This window comes from Lycorma delicatula, chromosome 1 (genome assembly GCF_047948215.1).
Source record: "Lycorma delicatula isolate Av1 chromosome 1, ASM4794821v1, whole genome shotgun sequence".
In the NCBI taxonomy this organism is placed as follows: Eukaryota; Metazoa; Arthropoda; class Insecta; order Hemiptera; family Fulgoridae; genus Lycorma; species Lycorma delicatula.
In genome coordinates, this window is record NC_134455.1 from 200,223,417 (window position 1) to 200,242,833 (window position 19,417).

Sequence of the window (19,417 nt, forward strand, 5' to 3'; positions counted from 1 at the left end):
AAAATAGAAAAGACATTAAGGGTTGTTTTATCTGTAAGCATAGACAAAAAATGCAACAGAGATATGAAGAGATCAGAATAGACAAGCCTTATGTATCTATTTGAGGAAACTATATGAAGAACAATATTGCAAACATTATTTCAAATTAGTTTTCCTGTTTGGCTATTTGTCATAACATTTGTAAAAACAACAATAACCTCAATCTATTCAACAGTAACACCACATTCATAATAAAACAATAATAACCTATTAATTTTATAATTCAGATATTAGTAGAAAATGATACCTAATGAAGTAAAAATATTAAGAAAAACAGAGATAGTGTGAATTAAATATCACTGTTACATATGGAGAATTTGAATTTGTAGAATATCTTCACAGATCACAACAGGTTTAAGACAAGCTTGCAAGATTTAATACCTTTTGTCACTATGTACTAATGTAAATAAAATACTGAAAAGGGCTATAGGAATACATCCATAAATAAATTAATAGAGAAAAGAATAAAGGAGGGATAGGTTTGAGGTAATTTAGCAAGATTAGCAAGCACAGCCTGTTAACCTAGTCAGCCTGTTTGCCTAGTTAACTCGGTTGTTAACTATTTTAGGCAAACAATATTTTTTGTAACAATTTTTGGGTTGACGTAGGAAATGAGAATGGCAAAGTAATAAATTTACAAAAATATTTTTAACTTGTTGTCAACCTAATTTTCACCACACCTGAAATCACAATCATAAAACTGGTCAATCAGAAATTACTGTAGAAAATAGTGTAGAAGTTACTGTAGTGTTAGACACTTTAGTAGTATTTAAATTTTATTCACTAATATGTCAAAGCATAAATAACTTCTAAAACTGAGTATCAATTTCATTAATTGTCAACTAAAATAACAATTCATCTGTAATAGAATTTATTATGTAACTTAGTCAAACGTGGTTTTTTTGTTTCTTCATAACACAATTTAAAATCCACTACTACTACTCTTCTTTGTGTCACTGACAGTAGTAAACTGCTTGTTTTTTGTTTGTTTTTTTTTTCAAAACAATATTTTTCATTTAACTATAAAGGGCATAATATAAAACTACATAGAAAATTGTTATTTTTAGAAATCTGGTGCTCAATGAAAAAATGAATACAAATTCATAGACATTCCTTTTTTATGTACACACACAAGCGTTAAAAAATATAACAATGTCAACATAATATAGAAAATATGTAAGATGCAGACTTCCTAATACACCTAAAAGAAAGTTTAAGACTTTAGAAGAATCAGGTTTTTTCACTACTGACATTTCTAATTCATAATTTTAATTCATGAGTTGAAATTCGGTATCAGATTGAGTCAGTACAGTTACTCAGTTCATATAAATAACTAAAACAGACCTACTAAATACTGAAAATCTCACTGAAGGCCATCTAATTAATGAACAGTACTGAAATCTCTTTTTGTCAGGAAATATTAAAAATTACAAATATTATCATTCAGATAATATATTTTATGGGCAACAACTGCTGTTATTTGAAAGTTATTTTAAACTCGTATATTTATAATTAAATATATATATATTTAGCTCTTATGTATGTAGAACTTGTAATAATTACAGATACATTCTTGGAAAGTAAAATGATCATTAACCAATAAGTTAGCTTAAGACCAAAATGTTTTTTTCACCAAAATGTTTTTTGTCAGGAAATATTAAAAATTAAAAATATATTATCATTCAGATAATATATTTTATGGGCAACAACTGCTGTTATTTGAAAGTTATTTTAAACTCGTATATTTATAATTAAATATATAAATATTTAGCTCTTATGTATGTAGAACTTGTAATAATTACAGATACATTCTTGGAAAGTAAAATGATCATTAACCAATTAGCTTAAGACCAAAATGTTTCAATCTAGAATATAATTTATATCCTATTTTCACTACAGCTCAAGATCATTTTTAAGATAAATTAATATTATTGTAATTCAAATAATATGACCAATTACCCTAAAACACAAGTTCAATACTTTTAAAAACCTAACTTCCCAGCAAATCAAAGACTTAGCTTTAGAACCAGATTAGTTATCAGAATGAATAAAGAACATAGTTTTATATTTTTTTAATTAACAAAAACTGAGAAATAATAAACAGTCAAATGTCTAATATAAGTATTAAGGATTATTTTTCACCAAAAAGAAGTGTTTAAAAAATAAAAAAAATGATCAACTTGAAATGTCAATAAAGAGGGTTGTGTCTTTAAAAGAAATCAAAGGCCTGCTTGATAGAAAGTTAGCAATATTAGCAACTAAAGATTTTGATTTAATTATAACAATTCTTTACATGAGGAAAACCAAGCACTAAAAGATGAAGCAAGTGGTCTAAAATACAGAATCACGTAGTACAATACACACAATTTAGCAAGTCAAAATAGATGAAATAACATTTCATTAAGGGTCTTGCACGTGAAGAACTCTATCGTAGCTTTTTTAAAAAAAAATTTGCTGGGAATAAGTAGCAAAAACTGAGTAAATTGTGCATATCATTGTAAAGATGAGCTAGAGACTGCACATATCCCAGTCAATTTTATCTTTAAAAATGTGCATATACTAAAAGTGGATGGAATGTGTAATGAACTGACACAGCGGCTACTCAGGAACTACAAGATTAATTGACAGCCAAACTAAGAAATAAAAGGTGTTAGAAATAATGAAGGTTTTTATTATATAAGAAAATAAGGTAAATAAATTGGAAAGGTAAATATTTTCAATAGAAGATTGAAACTACATATCAGAATGTGAGGATGGAATACATGAACTATCAGAGTTATTAGAACACAATGGCATCTGTCAGACTGACCTAAAGGATCCATGGGTAGATAAGTATTGTGTACTATATAATATAGCCAGTTTTAAAGGTAAGCATTTTAATTTCTTTAATTTTCTTAAGGATTATATTTTAGGTCTTGTTGAAACATGTGCTTAGTGATAATGTGAACGTATTCAAATTTTTTTTGTGAATATATATACATATATATAGAGTTGGGAACCAGCAGTTAGAAAATCAATATGGTTTGGAAATAGGTTATTAATTAGTCTTAGACAGTATTCCATTAAATATTATAGAAGGTACAATTATAATTAAAATTTCAATTTGTGTTTGCATATTTATTGGTGGTGGTTGGTGTGTGTGAGAGAGGTGTTTAGTATTGTAGAGTGAATCATTATTTTCTCAAGCTAAGGGAATTTTTTTAGGGATACTGTCCATTCAGATCCTCAAAACAAGTCAAGTTTGGGGAGATCTGTGTTAAACTTATTTCATAATTTATAATTCACAGGTGAATAGAAAGCAATGAAAAGGATGAATTTACTTGCATCGGAAGTAAACAGTTATCTCTTCTTGATTGCTTTTTTTAGGAAGGTTTGGATTTAATAAAATCATTATGAAAGAAAAATTGTCTGAACAGAGTTGTTGTCTGATCACATGCCATTACATGGTAGACTGTGAACAACCTATTTGGTCTAAACTGAGAACAAGTCTTAATGTGGAGGCAGATTTTTAAGTAAAGTTATGCATTAATGTATAAATACAGATCTCCCTTTGGAAATAAACAATGAAGTGCTTTACTTAAGAACTCAATATATAATGTTAGTAAAGTAGAATGATAAATTAAGTCGTGTTCATAATACTGTAACAGAAAAATCTCTAAGCAGGTGATCTTTTAAAGTGTTTAAATTGCTAAAACTGTATAAAAAGAATTGAAGTGAGTAATTAATATTTGTGTATGCATAGAAATTATAAAGAAACAAAAAAGGAAAACTACTTCAATGATAAAAAATTTAAGAATGTAAGGGATACACAAAAAGAATTATGGGAGTGAGCTAGAATTTTTTAAATAAATTTAAATGTGATCCAAAAATAATAATGTAACAATGGGTGGGTTATCTTCAAAGTTTACTTAAACTTAAATGCAAAACATGAAACAATACTCTATTCAGCCCCTTACTATGCTGAGTGTTCGTTGGATAGTGATACACATCTTTATGAACTAAACTGGTTTTTAAGAAAAAACATGTTAATAAAGCCCCAGGACTGGATCTAATTTTGTAAAGTTTTATAGAGCAGCATCTACAGAGTACCTGAATTTAATTGTTAGGTTTTTTAATAATACATATAATTACAGAAAGGAGCCAGAATCCTTCAAGAACGCTATTTCCTTAACTTAAGTTGGTGGTAAAGAATTATAGGGGCATTTCATTTATTGATTAGATCGCAAAATTATTTACATGAATTTTATTAAATAGTCTAGAACAGGGAGGATATCTTTGAAAAAAAGGTTAAATGAATATCAGACATAGTTTCAAAAGGATTGTTTAACTACGGGCAATATTTTTAATTTAGTAAGCACTTGAAATTTAAGCTTTAAAATAAAGATAAAAAGCGTAATTTTCTGTAGATTTTACAGTTGTATAGTATAAGATTATCATTTAAGTTCATTAATGTGTTTACACATCTTTACAAAGGTACAACAACCCATCAATGAGGGGTCTCTCACATGAATTCAAAACAGATCAAACAAAACTGTCTTGACACCTCCTTTGCTTTTTGCTGTATATTATCTCCATGAGAAATTAGGGAATGATATGGGGAGCAAATCAGATTAGTCCAGCTGTTACTGTATGTAAACAATAATGTGCTTTTAACATCTAGTTTGGAAACTCTGCAATATGCAATTGATAATTTGTAGCAGTATTGTGATACATGGTGGTTAAGGGTAAATTTAATCAAGTACAAAAGCATGGTATTTAGAAGTGAAAAAGTACAGTAAAAAATGAACAGTGGAAATGGGCTAATGAACACATAGGTTAGTTAGTTAATAAGAATAAATATTTAGGTGTAACTGTGAACTCATGCAATGGATAGTTTCAACATCTAAAATGGTAACAATCATTTGCGGTATATTTTTGTGTTCCAAAATAAGATCTCAGGGTCTGCCAAGTGGGCAGTGTATAATATTGTCTGTAGTACATAACACTGTCTGTAGTGTATAACATTGTCAATACTGGCATGTGGGACTCAAGTGTAGAGTTATCTGAATACAGAAGATTTTAAGTGTTCCAGTGATTTCCCATTAAAAAAAACCCTGGGAATGCCTTTTAGTGTGCCCAATTACTGTATAAATTTTGAAACTGATGTGGATTTACTCTTAATTTTTTTTTTAAGCTTGCATATTTAACTACTCAAAGTTTTTGAATTACCAGATCATAAATTGCCAAAAAAAATTAGCTGCATTTACTGTAATGAAAGACGTGGGTTGGTTTAAGCAGTATCAAGAACTGGCAAAAGAATATGATTGTCACTTATCTAACAATAAAAAGGAATGGAGGGATTTTTTTGGTAAGGATTAAGGAGAAGCACATGGAAGTGGATTGAAAGGGAACGAGCTGGATATTTTGAATAAAAGTCTGATTTGGAATTTAGGGGAGTAGTTATATATTATCACGTGAAGTACCATGCAGTTTTTCTTTTGCCTTCTGTATGAATGTCTTTTCATAGACTGCTTGTAAGCCCATTATATTTTGTTAAAATTTTAATATGTAACTTTCAACTAAAACTATTAAAAAAGTTGAATTCTTAGTGTAGGTCTGATTTTCTGGTTTTACTATATTTTTTGTTTGCTATTCTTTTACATTTATATCTTTTGTAACAATATTTTTTAGTGTCAGAAGAGCTAGCTCCAGTGTTTGGTTTACTTTAGATTAGTTGTATTATTTCGATTAGTTGATTGTTGTATTATTTAGTGACGAACAAAACATGTCTGTGTCTGTATCTGATGATACAGGCACACCCAGATTTTCTTCTAAGCAGCAGTTAACTTGAATACACCAGCTCAGATTCTGAATATGACAGCGATGAAGCAAATTCAGAAGATAATGATAATGAAGAAGTACATCCTGAACGAGTCATCGCAAACCTCAACTGGATTGGGATGAAAAAATGACAAATTCAATTTTACACTACTCCAAAATTACTTTTTAACTTTCAATTCTAAACAAATTATTTTTTTTTTAAATTCTAAACATATGAAGTAATTTGATACTATGTGAAACGAATAAAAATGCTAATTATATCATTAATAAAACTTGCGTACATCAAAGCAGCCATTTGAAGAAGTTTACACCTATAAATCCAGGTGAAATTAAAAAATTTATTGGTACTGTGATCTGGATGGGACTACAGTGATTACTGGTAAAAAAAAGCGAATGTGCAAAAACAATATTGTTGAATGAGCTACGAGCAGAAATCTTTTTCAACTGCTTTAGCAATTTTTGCATTTTAATGATGAAAATGAACTTGTAAATGATGAGAAAGTTAAAAAATTGCTCCTTTAGTAAAAAAATTCTGAATGAAAAAATTTATTTCTCTAAAGAGTAATGAAGAAAGTATGACACCTTTTAGAGGAAACTTTCAATACATACCTAATACATATATACATATACCTACTATATGCACCTAACAAAGCTCATCCATATGTAACTAAAGTTTTTAAAATTTATGATGGGACAAACTCTATGAAAATTTATAGGGGTAAAGAGATACAAACAATAAGAAAATTCTTGCTTGCAACATCAGTTCTGTTAGAACTGATGAAAAATTATACTAATTCTGCAAATACCTGGTTTGCGGACAATTATTACATGCCACTGAAACTGGCCACAATAATGCTACAAAAAAAATCATTTGGTCAGAACACTCCACAAAAACAGAAAGAACCTTCCTTCCAGCAGACCTTTAAAATAGTCGCACTTGAAAAATGGAGACAAAATCATTTCGAAGTGGTTGGACAAACTATAAGTGTAGATGCTTTCTAAAAAACTGATGAAATGAAAACTGATGAAGGGAAAACAGATGAAAGGTACTACTAAAACTTCTAATAGTAAGTGAATAACAATAAAATGAAAATGGGCATCCACATTGCAGATCAGATGATTTCTTATAATTCTGCAGTTAATTAGTAGTATCAGGTGATACCACAAATTCGCTAAAGACCTTCTTCTTGGCACTGCAATAATTAACGCTTGCCAAGCCTACAAAAGACAACCAAGGAACTAATGAATGATGCAAAAACTTGTTTATGACCTCCTTGAAACACAGTAAGGATCAGTGTACCAAAGAGAAAATCAAAAAGAGTAACTGAATAATGTATGTATAGATGCTGGGAAAAAAAGAAGCATTAGGAGAAACTCTAAGATCTGCTACAGTAAGGCCAAAAAAGAAGTTATGCAAAAGCTAAAAATTCCAAAAAAATTTCAGGAAACATGATTAGTATTAGAAAAACATCATTTTTTATTATTTCAACATTATATTCTGATTATTTGTTTTTAACCATAACGATTACTAAAATTTTATGAGACATATTTTACGAGTACTGTATTTTTTAAATGTATTGTTTATTAAGTTATTTTTTTCTATAATTTTTTTCTTGATTTTAATAATTGTTAATAAACAATTATGACACCTATAGGGGTGTCATAATAATTATATTTACATTTCTATGTATACACTTGAAATAAATTATTAAAAAACTTATTTTATAAATAAATAAAAAATAATGAAAGCATTATCACTGGACAGAAAGGACAGCTAAATGTAAGACAAAAAATAATATCAAATATCTCATGAAACATGAGTCACAGAATGAATTGGTTATTGTACTAGATAACAGTTTACTTCTGCTAGACATTCGTTACTGAAATGTGTGAAAAGATGATTTTTTAAGCGATACAAATCACTGCTATGGAAACCATTAATTTTTGAGGCACTGGTTCGATCAGTTACTTATTAAACTTTCTAAACGACAGTCAGACAAGGCACTTAATGTATTAACGGTATAACTTTTAGTTAGAAAGGGCAACAACATAACTTAAAACAATGCTCTGCAAAAGGAAGAAGGGAGGCACTTGTATTCAGTGTGTAACCTACATGAACTTGAATCTGCAGCTCATTTTTTGAGAACCTTTACAAATTTTAAGATATATTAGGTTTGGTGTAAATGTGTTGAATGTGAATGAGGTTATTAATTATATGAATGGTAAAGATTTGGAAGTTATGGTATGTTGAATATATTTGTAACGCAAGAAAGTCTAGAGGATGGATGGTTAAATTTAGTTATAGGTTTTTGAAAGAAAGAAAAAGGGGGAGGAAGAAGAGAGAAAAGAAAAGTAGAAGGTAAGGGAAAGAGGAAAGGGATAAAAAACAAACAACATGTGTTTAATATGACTATGATGTAGTACGGGTGTGAGTGAGTGTGTAAATACTTTGTGAACACATTGAATTGAAAGTTAGCTCTTGGAAGCTCAAGATTGCTGATAAAATCACATTACATTTTATTTACAGAACTGGGTTGGGAGTGTATAAATAAATAATTAACAGTTAAATAAATGATAAATTAATTGTTTAAAAATAATTAATTTTAATAAACTTAACATTTGTATAATTGTTTTTATTTATCTGTTCAACCTAAGTACAGAATTAATGAATAAATAAAGTAGGATAACACTTACACATTATTCAATTAGGCATGCAATTATTCTATACATGCAATTTTTAATTTTAATTTCAATTAAACTTTTTTTTTAATTTTAATTTCAATATAAAATGATTTTAATTGTGATTTTTTAATATGCAATTTGATATGAATATTTGTAAATATACGTAACTGATGATGCGAGTAATTTATGAAACAAAATTGTACTACTTATACTGTACTATTTATTATACTGTGTACTTAGGTTGATCAGATACAATACAATTTTTTTAGTACAGAAGAATATGATTCCCAAAGGAATTGACTTTAGAAAATTAATTGTTTATATTAAAGTTAAAACAAATAAGTAGATAGTTGGGATAATTATATTATTAACTGCCAGAAATATTACATGTTGTGTAATCATATGTTTAGGGGAGCATTTATAATTAAGAAGTTAAATAAGGTTACACAGTCAAAGAAAGTACTGAATATTGCGGTATGAAACATAACTGAATAATTTTTGAAACTAAAAACTACAAATGGAACAAGACTGTTAGAGGTATATCATGTTATGTTGCTCTTTTTAACAAATGTTTTATTAGTTATGGATATATTAAGAATTAACGCTGCTTCTATTATTTTGTTTCATATCTAATAATTTTTTATTAGTGATATTTGTTTAGGCCTAATTATGTTACTGTAGTGATAAAATAAATGTGTAACTGCAATTTATATTATACAGATGCTTCCCACACTGACAAGGGACCAGCACATTTAATATCTGAATAAATATTCTTGTTTTTATCAAAATTATTTCATTCTATATTTCAATTCTTGTACTTTATATTTTTTTTAGAAATACATATATTACTTTTTTAATTATTTGGGGTCTTCAGGTTACCAGAAAAACTTTATTTTTAAGAATATGGCAGACTGCTTTGGTCATGCCACTGCTTGCTGAGGGAAGAAAATTAGTATTAAGTATTTATTAAAAAGTGCAAATCCACAATTTAATAATTTATTAATATATCAGCAGTAACCATGTTTAAATTGATTTATGTATTTCTTGATCCGATTTTTTAGTTTTTATATTAGTTTCTATCAGTATAAGGAAAGGAAGAAAATTGCATCTGGTGATTATTCTGTTACAAGTACAAAGTACAAATTCTATTAAAAGTAGAGAAAGTAGGAAAAGGTGACTTGAATAATACATTCACAGAGAACAAGTTTGAATGTTTCTATGAGTGGAATTCACATGAATTTAATGTTGAAAATATTATTGAACTTTTGCATAAAAATATGAAGTCACCTCTTCTGAAAATTAACACAGAAAACTTGTAAAGTGGTACATGTAAACAAATGTAGAAAAAACAAGCATTATTTTTAATGTTTATAATTTATCCAGCAGGTAGAAAATCCCATAGGCATATCAGGAAAAGACAAAAATGGGTACTTACTCCCATTAAAATATTATGGAATTCATAATGGCAGACAATGTGGTTTGTAGATTGACTCACAACTAGGTTTTATAATTTGTAGAATGCAGTACAGCAATAATTATAGCAGTACTCAGAAAATGTCATGCATATTTTTTAAATTATTATATATTTAAAAACCAAAGTAGCTCATTCAATCAAGACATACTTTCCTGAATATCACAATTATTACAGAAAATGAAAATCACATTCTGCAACTCCTTAGTTAAACAACTGACTAGATATTTAACCATAAGTTAAGTAACTTTTATTTTATTATAAATTTTACTTTTGCATAATACACAATTACTCTTATTTGCATGTCACTATAGACTTTTAGCAATGTTGTTCAATAATATATAATTGCAGTAAATAAAAACTTTTTTTTACTCACATGGTTCACTTTTATATCAATGTGAAGAGTAGCAAAGCAACACAAATGAGTAGCTAACTAAAAAAAGAATAATGCATGTTCTTACCAGTTGAAGTTGTAAAATTCACCCCAATAAGAAAATAGCAAATATCTCAAGATAATGCGTAACATTTAATAAAAAATCTTGATTGTCAGATTCTTATCTGCAGATAAGAATATTGAATACTTTTCTGTATCTGATAAAGTGCAAGAGGTTTATTTTCATGTCTATTAAAAATTATGTACATTATATCTGACTGGTAATAAGCTGCAACTAGCATAATACTTCTTTACAGATTATTTCATAATCACAGGGTGATCTGAATCCAGTAGTATACAAGCATAATACAACAGCAAATTACATCATAGTTGGACATAAACACAGACTTATGGTTGAAAAGTAAAAAAATAATATTTTTTAAAGTAATACTAATAAACAACTTGCAATCCACTTTATACCTATAAAAATAGATGTTCTCACTTACCTCTAGATTTTTTCTTTTCTTGGTCATACATAATGACAACTTCCATAACCTTTCCAAATCTCATAAAATATGTTCTTAAATCTGTTTCAGTAACATTAGATGGCAGCCCACCAAGAAATACTTTAGGGTAACTGCTACTTCTCTTTGGCTTCTGTAACGTCCTAGGATTGCATGGCTTAGGATCAATCTACAAATAAAATTTACAAAAAATGTATGGTAAATCAGGAGAAATTTATTCAACAAATAGAGGCACTGAAGTTAAAATGTTATTTCTGGACTTGATAATTTTATTAGTAAACTTAAGAAAATATTTAACATGATTTAACAACTTGGTAACCAAAAATTGTTACAAACTCTTCAATGATAATTATAGACTGATCTCTGTAATGTTTCAATATAGTTAAGGATAATCATAAAATACGGCTATAACAAATCAAACTTTGGACTTCATCAGTCTAATTTTTCATGACATGGATAACATCTTTGAAATATAAGATAATCCAAAGATTAGCTAAATTAGCTCCCTCTAGTTACCAGTTAACTAAACTGAATCACATAGGAGTGTTAATTTTTCTTCCATAAAACTCTTTATCAGTCAGGTTTAGTATTTTTCATACCCTGTTTTATTTCAATTCACCATATAAACTTGAAGCTTGTGCATGGGCTTATGAAATGGAAATTTTGTAGCATATGAAAAATACCATGCCTAACCATGATTAGAAGAACATGGGGGACCCTTTGGATGGAAAACCAACATTACCTCTCCGCCACAAAGATCAGATATCTTATAATTATAAATATTTTAACAAAATATTTTGGTAAAATGTATTCCTAGTGAGCAAATGCTAACCTGTAAGATAATGTAAGTTTATTTTTCAGGATCTAAAAACTGGTTTTACAATATGATTTCCAGAAAAATATAAAAATTGCTAATTAATGAAGTAAATTATCATCTCTTTATTAGTAACACTAAGAAAATGTCAACTTTACTAATACTTATATTTTTTTTTATTATTTTTAATTACATGTTTAAATTGCTACTAAGCTGTAAAAAAGATGAAAAGGCTAATGATGATTTATTCATCATTATTATTTATCATTATTATTATTATTTGATTTATTCATTTATTATTTCATCATTAACTACAAAACTCTGCTGGTCTTTCATTAATATATATAACCTTAAAAATATATTTTGACTGAGTCAATGAATCTTTCACCAAGTAATTAGCAAGTTAAACAATATTTGTGATCATATGGTTAGTGTTTACTTTTATTAAAAAAAATAATAATTCAAGTTTACCAACGCTGTATTTTGGTTAAAAAAAATATATATATTAAAAATTTTAAATCATTTCAAATAAATTGAAGAGAATGTTACACATGCACTATTAATTTTGAAATACTCTTCAGAGAATAACCATAATCTATTACTGACTCCTGTAAATATGGCAGTTCTTTTTTTACATATAAATTCATGTTGCACACAGAGAAAACAATACAGTAAATTTTATCCTCTAGTACCTATAATTTAATAAAATCTAAACTTTTTTCCATTCAAAGTACGAAGAAAAAAAAAACATTAAAAATTAATTCTCTATCTGCATTAAAGAAAAAAATAAAATTGCAAAATAACTTGACAAAGAACATTAACTGAATTAACATACAAAATTAAAATAAGTAAAAAATTACTTACAGTACGACCATCAAGCTGGTGGGGTCCATTTTGAAGTACTAATGCAACATTAGCAGGATCAGAAAATGTAACAAATCCAAAGCCCCTTGATCTTCCACTCTCGCTGTTCTTCATTACCACACAATCAATTACATCACCATATCTGCTAAAGTACCGTTGCAAATTTTCTGCAAGCAAAGAAAAGAATTAAGTACTTTCAATGTACAATTACTAACACACTCTTATTACATTTTATGGGGAGAAAATTATCATTACAAATACGAATTTACCAACTACTCATTTTTGCTTTGCAAGTATTTCTTCTGCATTAAAAAAACAGTTTATCATATTCGTAATGTGATAAATCATGGATTTTAAGAATACCTGGTAATAAAATAATAAATTTTAGAAATAGGATGACATTAATCCATAAAATTTAATTTAAATTTTTACTAAAGATAATTCATGAAGTGGAAATAAATATATATTCAATGGCTGTTTGTTTGTAAAGGTACATTTCTTAATTATTGACTTAAAAATAAATATTTCACCCCCCAAAGTCTGCTTTCTTATCAAGTAAAAAAGTATCACAAAGAAGATTTAGAGCAATACAGTTAATACCTCATTTACATACCAATTAGTTAACATATCCATTAGTCAATCTCAGAGTCGGTCAGTTAGCTGAATGACCATGTCAAAGAAATAAGCTTCCAAGGGGTGATCAACTACACACGCAACTTTATTATTTCTGCACTAGTAGTGCTTCTACTTTACAAACAATTCTGAAGCTTAATCAGTCACCACATAATTAGAGTAAACGTGATGGTGGTCTTTCATTTTCCAATCACTGTTCAGTTGGCCAATTCAACAGTAAAGTTTTTCTGCTAGAAAATTAACTAAACAAAGCACTAAACAAGACTTATTTTTTAATTAGCCTATTTTGAGTGCAGTTACAGACAGGCAGATCTTAATTTTTACTGGTGTCTTTTATATTTTAAATAATGTTTACATTTAAGTGCAAGAACAACCCCAATGTTTTTTCTTACGTCTGTGGAAATTACATAGTCATTAAAGAAGAACTGTGAAATAAGCATGTTATACTTATTTCAAAGGTTCTGGTCAGAGTGAAACTTTGACCAGGACAAACTGTGGACACCAAAAAAGGTTTGCCAGTATTGTGTAGAAAAATGTAGGTTATGGACTGAAGGTAAAAACTCATGTATGCTGCTTGCCATTCCTATGGTCAACAGCATACATATGGTGTGAACGACCACCTTTAGGGCTGTTAGGGCTTGTTTAGTTGATGTTAAGGGTTGCAATTAAAAAAATTGTGTATCCCAACATTCAGCTAATAGGCTGACTGCATATGGAGAAGACTTGTCTTACCCTCTTCTTCCAGCTGATTCAGAGAGCAAAGCTGAAGATTATGTTGAAACCGAATCAGATTAATACAAACCTGATGAAAACCTTACCCCAAAAACTACTTTCTTAAGCTGAATTCAAAAATCTAGTAACATCTTTTAGCACCAGGTACACATTTTCCATGGTACAAACAGAGAAAAGAACTAATTCCTTTTTTCTCACATAATGGTTCCTTGGTTTACTGCAGTGACATAAACAAGTTAATGCTGTTCTATGGAAGTGAACATGATCCTATTCAATGGAGGCTTTTTGATTCATTGAAAAGAAGTTCAAAATATTCAAACTATGAATATATTGGGAGAAAATATTTTATATGAGAAAATCTGTTTATCTGTGGTAACTTAAAAGTAACAGAATACTATTAGGTCAACAAGGTGAATATACAAAGATGCCTTGCTTTTTATGCAAGTGGGATGGTCAAGCAAAGAAAAGACATTGGAATGTGAGAGTTTGGCCAGAGAGAAGAAAGCAACTACTGCTTGGTAGCAAGAATATTTGGTACAATCACTCAGATGACAAAAAAGTGTTACTTCCACCATTAAACATAAAATTGGGCTTAGTAAAGCAGTTTGTAACACCTCTACAACAAGATAGGACCTGCTTTCAATATCTATCAATGAAATTTCCATTCATCACACAAGAGAAATTGAAAGCTGCAATTTCTGTTGGATCTCAAATCTGCAAATTTTGAAGGACAAAAATTTTCAAAATACAATGAAAGAGAAAAAGCTGCCAGGATTTCCTTCAGATCAGTTACTGAGAATTTTCTGGGGGGAAAAGGATCCCAATTATAAATAAGGAAATTGTTGACAGAATACTGGAAAACTTCAAGAAGCTTGGTTGTAGAATGAGTGTTAAAATTCACTTTCTGCACTCACACAGACTCCAGAAAATCTTGGGCATTTTACTGAAGATCAAGGTGAATGGTTAAATCCAGATATAAAAAGTGGTACCAAAGAAAACTGAATGAAATAATGATGGCTGACTATTGCAGGATGTTACGTAAGGACAGTACAGAAAAAGCAGCAAGGAAGCAAGTCACTCAAAGAAAATTTGTAAATTAATAACCTTTTTTTGTTTCACTGTTCTCAAAATATTAAGACAATTTTTAACAACATTTAACAGTAACTTGTAGTAACAATATCTGTAAGAGAAATATCTCTACATTTAATGACATTTAAATGTACTAATTATTTTTCCAAAGTAATCACGAAAATAATCCTGTTGTTAAAAAAAATCCTGACATGATAGATAAAAATGAATATTATTTTTGGAATCAGCACTAAAAATAGATGTACAACATGTTTTTAAAAAATCTGACAAAATTTCAAAATTCAAACTAGTGTTATGGTTGAAAATTGTTGAAATATATATTATTTCCAAATAAATGTAATATAATATTTGATAGATAGCATTATAGATTGTCAAATTACATATACTTCAACTGATTAAATGAATATATAAAATAAAAAGCACTTAATTCTAATATTTAGATCAGCCATTGCCTTAGGTTTTAATAAGTATTCTAAAGCATTCTAAGAAGAACCTGCAGGTAAGATTATTTAAAGATGAATATTTTTGAACATACACTTCCACTAACACAGAAAAAAGGGAAATTATTACCTTTTATTTCCGCCACATATTGCAATGGGGAAAAACAATCAGTATAAATGAGAATATGTTTGTAAAAGCAGTATAGAAACACTACTTACAGAACAAGTACGTTCTGAAAATCTCAACTCTCTGAAAATATCTGAATTCTAAAATATATCTGAAATCCTGGATTGCTTAATACTTTCTACAAAATTTCATTTCCAAAAAATGTTGAATTCATTTCTTCCATATCAAGCACACAAAGAAAATGTATTTCCAAATGTCATACAAGACCATACGTTGTTATTTCCAACTCAATAATATTAGTGTTCTTTACAAAGTCCATTTCATTACATTATACAAAAGCTACAATATAAGATGGTGAAAATTTATGTTGCGCAAAGCCTACTATTACCATTCAAGGTTTGTCAAAAGTTTATAATAGATGATTGACTACGATTTTCTTATGACACAAAATATTTTAACAACCCGTATTTTACATGATTCTTTTGGATACAGATGACAACATAAGATCTAACATATATTTTAAACTAAAGTGAAGTAGAAAACTGCAGGCATGTTGGTTTCTTATTCTCATATGATGAATTAGAACCAGATCAAGACACACAAGCATATAGCAGAAAATATACAGTAAGTATGGAAAAATCAGAAAAAAATATTCCAAAACATTTTATACTAAACAGGGAATGTTTAACAAACAGGATGAATTACTACTGTATTATAGGAATATTGTTTATTTGTACAAGTAAACTTCAGAAGAGCAAAAAAAACTTTCAGATTGAGAATGCAAGATGTATCTTCTGAAGTTAACAAGGATAGATTACATAATATACATATTTCTTCGCAAAGCAATGACAAAATTATTTTTTATTTAAATTAGTTCATGTAATTTTTATTGAGAACCACTTTTTTGTCTCAATTTTCTAGTAAATACTAAAATGTAGTAGTATAATGAAGGCACAACTGCAATTTTTCTTTCCAGTTGCATTGTCCTTTCTCTTCCATTGTTTACATTTTCTATAAAAATTTTAATATAGTCTTCATTCTTTTGTAACTTTACTAACTCATTAAAACTAATAGTGCAGAGGGAAAGACATGTTACTGAAGAGAAAAGGGGAAAATAAACTTGAAAGCAAAAGGCAAAAAAGATTGGTATTTGCTGAATGTAGCCTTTGAAAGTTGAAAAGTAGCAACCACATTAAAAATATGAGGAAAAACTTGCTGTATACAGATTCCTTTTCTAAATTCATCTACATAAGATCATTTCAAGTGTCTGCAGCACATGAACATAAAAGATACATTTACCTGAACCCTGAACATAATTAACCTTTTCAACATTAACTTTGCTAATTTGACAGATTCAAATGGGCTTAAAAAGACAAGGAAGAGAGAAGAGTTTTACCTATTAGTAACCAATTATGTAAAAATTCTCTGAGTCACAACAGAATGAAGAGTACATTTATAACTGCTCAGGAAAAAGTAAATTTGAGAAAAATAGATAAAACAAATGAACAGATACACATGAGCAGAATGAAAAGTTTCATGTCTGGATAAGAAAACAATTTTCTCAATTTTCTAGAATGGTATCAAAATACCATTAAGGTATATTTGGACCAGCATTCCACAGAGCAACTACACCAGTTCAGTATGTTGATTTATCTAAATTCCCTTCCCTCCAAGCAATTTTTTTTAGGTTAGGAAACAAGTCACTGTCACTAGAGTCGGCTCAGGTGAATACACAGGGTTAGGAGCAATTCAAATTATAGTAGATTGATTTTTGCCATTACAATGACTTAAGTGTGAACTGGGGGCAGGTCTTGATGAAAAAGCACTTTTTTGCCAAATACAATTGTCATTTTTGCTTCTATTTTAGAGTACACTGACCTTTTTCAACCCATTGTTTTGACTCCTGCTTTGTCTTGGGAGTGTAGTGATGAACTCAAGTCTCATTAATGTCATAAATCAATGTAAGATTTCTTTAGATTGCACCAAAAGAGCTCAATGCAATCTCTTGAAATATTTTTTCGGTTGCTTTTGGTTGGGTGTGAGCAAATGTGGCATGTGGCACCTATCTAGCACACAGTTTGTTGATTGCCAAATTTCATTCAAGCTAAATTGTTCAAATCGCTAGCCAAAATGAATCTATCATTTTTTCTATCACTTCTGTGGTTACTTCAGAAAGGTATTCACTAAGCGATCCATCGCTAGTGTGTGTTTAGCCCATTTCAAACTGTGTGACCCAGACATTTGCAAATAAGCCTTTCAAATAAAAAGTATTTAATCACTGCATGAAAATCCACATTTCCCATTTTCCAAAAAATACCCCAGGTCTCCAATTTAATTAACTGTAAATACTATACGTGATGCAGAGACTTGAAATTCTTATATAAACTAATGAAGAATGGAATCATGCAATGCCATTACAGTTAAATGTACAAACACCATCTCTGTGCAAGGCCCAGAACTTTCCATCTTATATTAATACGAACAGATAATATGAATTTTGACGTTAAACACAATCGGCATTACGTTGTTTATAACCATGGAAAATGTTTTGCCCATCTCTTTCTTTTTCAATCTTTATAAAGTGAACTTTAATAAAATCAAAGCTTAACATTTTTATCTTTATTTCTTCTTAAAAATAGAAAAATTACAAATAAGGGATGACAAAGACGGCTAGAAAAGCAACACAAAAAAACCACATTTGCATTTACATGTTCACATCCAGAGTAAACTATCCAACATTAAAGTAGTGTAGGCTGAATGTTTATTTTTTACATGTTATTACACCTAAAAAACTGGGTTATTCAAGGTCTTTTAAGTAGTGTAAAAAGACAAGAGAGCCTTTTGTGTACAAAAAAGCCTTTTCGTGCATTTTTTGTGCTGGATACAAAAAGAAGCATGACTTTTGGGTGTCACATGATCTGACTAAGAAAAGATTACTCGACTGAATTAAGTGTTAGTGAATCACTACCAAAACTTAACAAAATCAAGCAATTTCTGAAGCGATTATCATAAGCGACAAAGTGGATAACCTACGACAACAATGTGTGAAAAAGATTTTGGTGAAAGCGACGAAAAACTCCATAGTAGCCTATGACAAAGCCCACACTGATGCCCAGGAAAGTTATGCTGTGGGATTGGTGGAAGGCATCACGCAACACAAGGTGCTGCAGCCAACAGTAAGACTCAGACATGTACTATCAAGAGATAATTATCGCAATTGCTCCTGGCAATTCAAAACAAACTTGTCTGAATTAGTCAACATAAAGGGTGTCATACACGCTGACACGCCCGACCACCACATCTTTAACAACCTGTCAGAAATTAAGAGAACTGGAAGGTTTTACTGTATCCACCATATAGCCCAAACTTAGCATAGTCAAGACTATAATTTGTTTCAGTCTCTGCAGAACTCCCTGAATGCTGTTTCAAGTTTCATAAAAAGCATGTGAAAATAATGTTAATTTTTTGACCAGAAACCAAAGAAGTTCTATAGTGACAGGATTATGGTGGTGTTGAAAAAATGGCAGTTCATAAAATGATGGTGCAGATATGATCTCAATGTTTTAAATGTATTCTCAATTTTGGCTCCTAGAGGCTCAATACAGACAACCTAATATACACAGGGTGTTTATTTAAAAAAAAACCTCATTGGTTGCAAGTATTATTTAAATATCATTATATTCAAAGTATTACTTACATGAGTTTATATTCTGAAAGGGTAAAGTCTTAATTTTTTATTTTTTTTGTTTAATCCAATTCAATATGTGGACCATTCATTGCCTTGCACATGTTCAGACAGAACTCTTCAC

The 19,417-nt window shown here is 29.3% G+C and overlaps 1 protein-coding gene across 7 annotated transcripts in view; it reads right to left on the reverse strand.

Annotated features, from left to right (window-relative positions):
• The window catches only part of Hrb27C (Heterogeneous nuclear ribonucleoprotein at 27C), a 167,750-nt gene that overhangs the window by 107,696 nt on the left and 40,637 nt on the right, over nt 1-19,417 (reverse strand). For all 7 annotated transcript variants that reach the window (XR_012756985.1, XM_075370489.1, XM_075370499.1 and 4 more), the window contains 2 exons: nt 12,588-12,754; nt 10,892-11,078 (listed from right to left, as the gene is read on the reverse strand). Coding sequence is in view for 6 of the 7 variants with exons in the window: in XM_075370489.1 (XP_075226604.1) it covers nt 10,892-11,078; nt 12,588-12,754 (354 nt within the window). In the remaining variant the exon portion in view is untranslated. The remainder of the gene's footprint in view (nt 1-10,891; nt 11,079-12,587; nt 12,755-19,417) is intronic.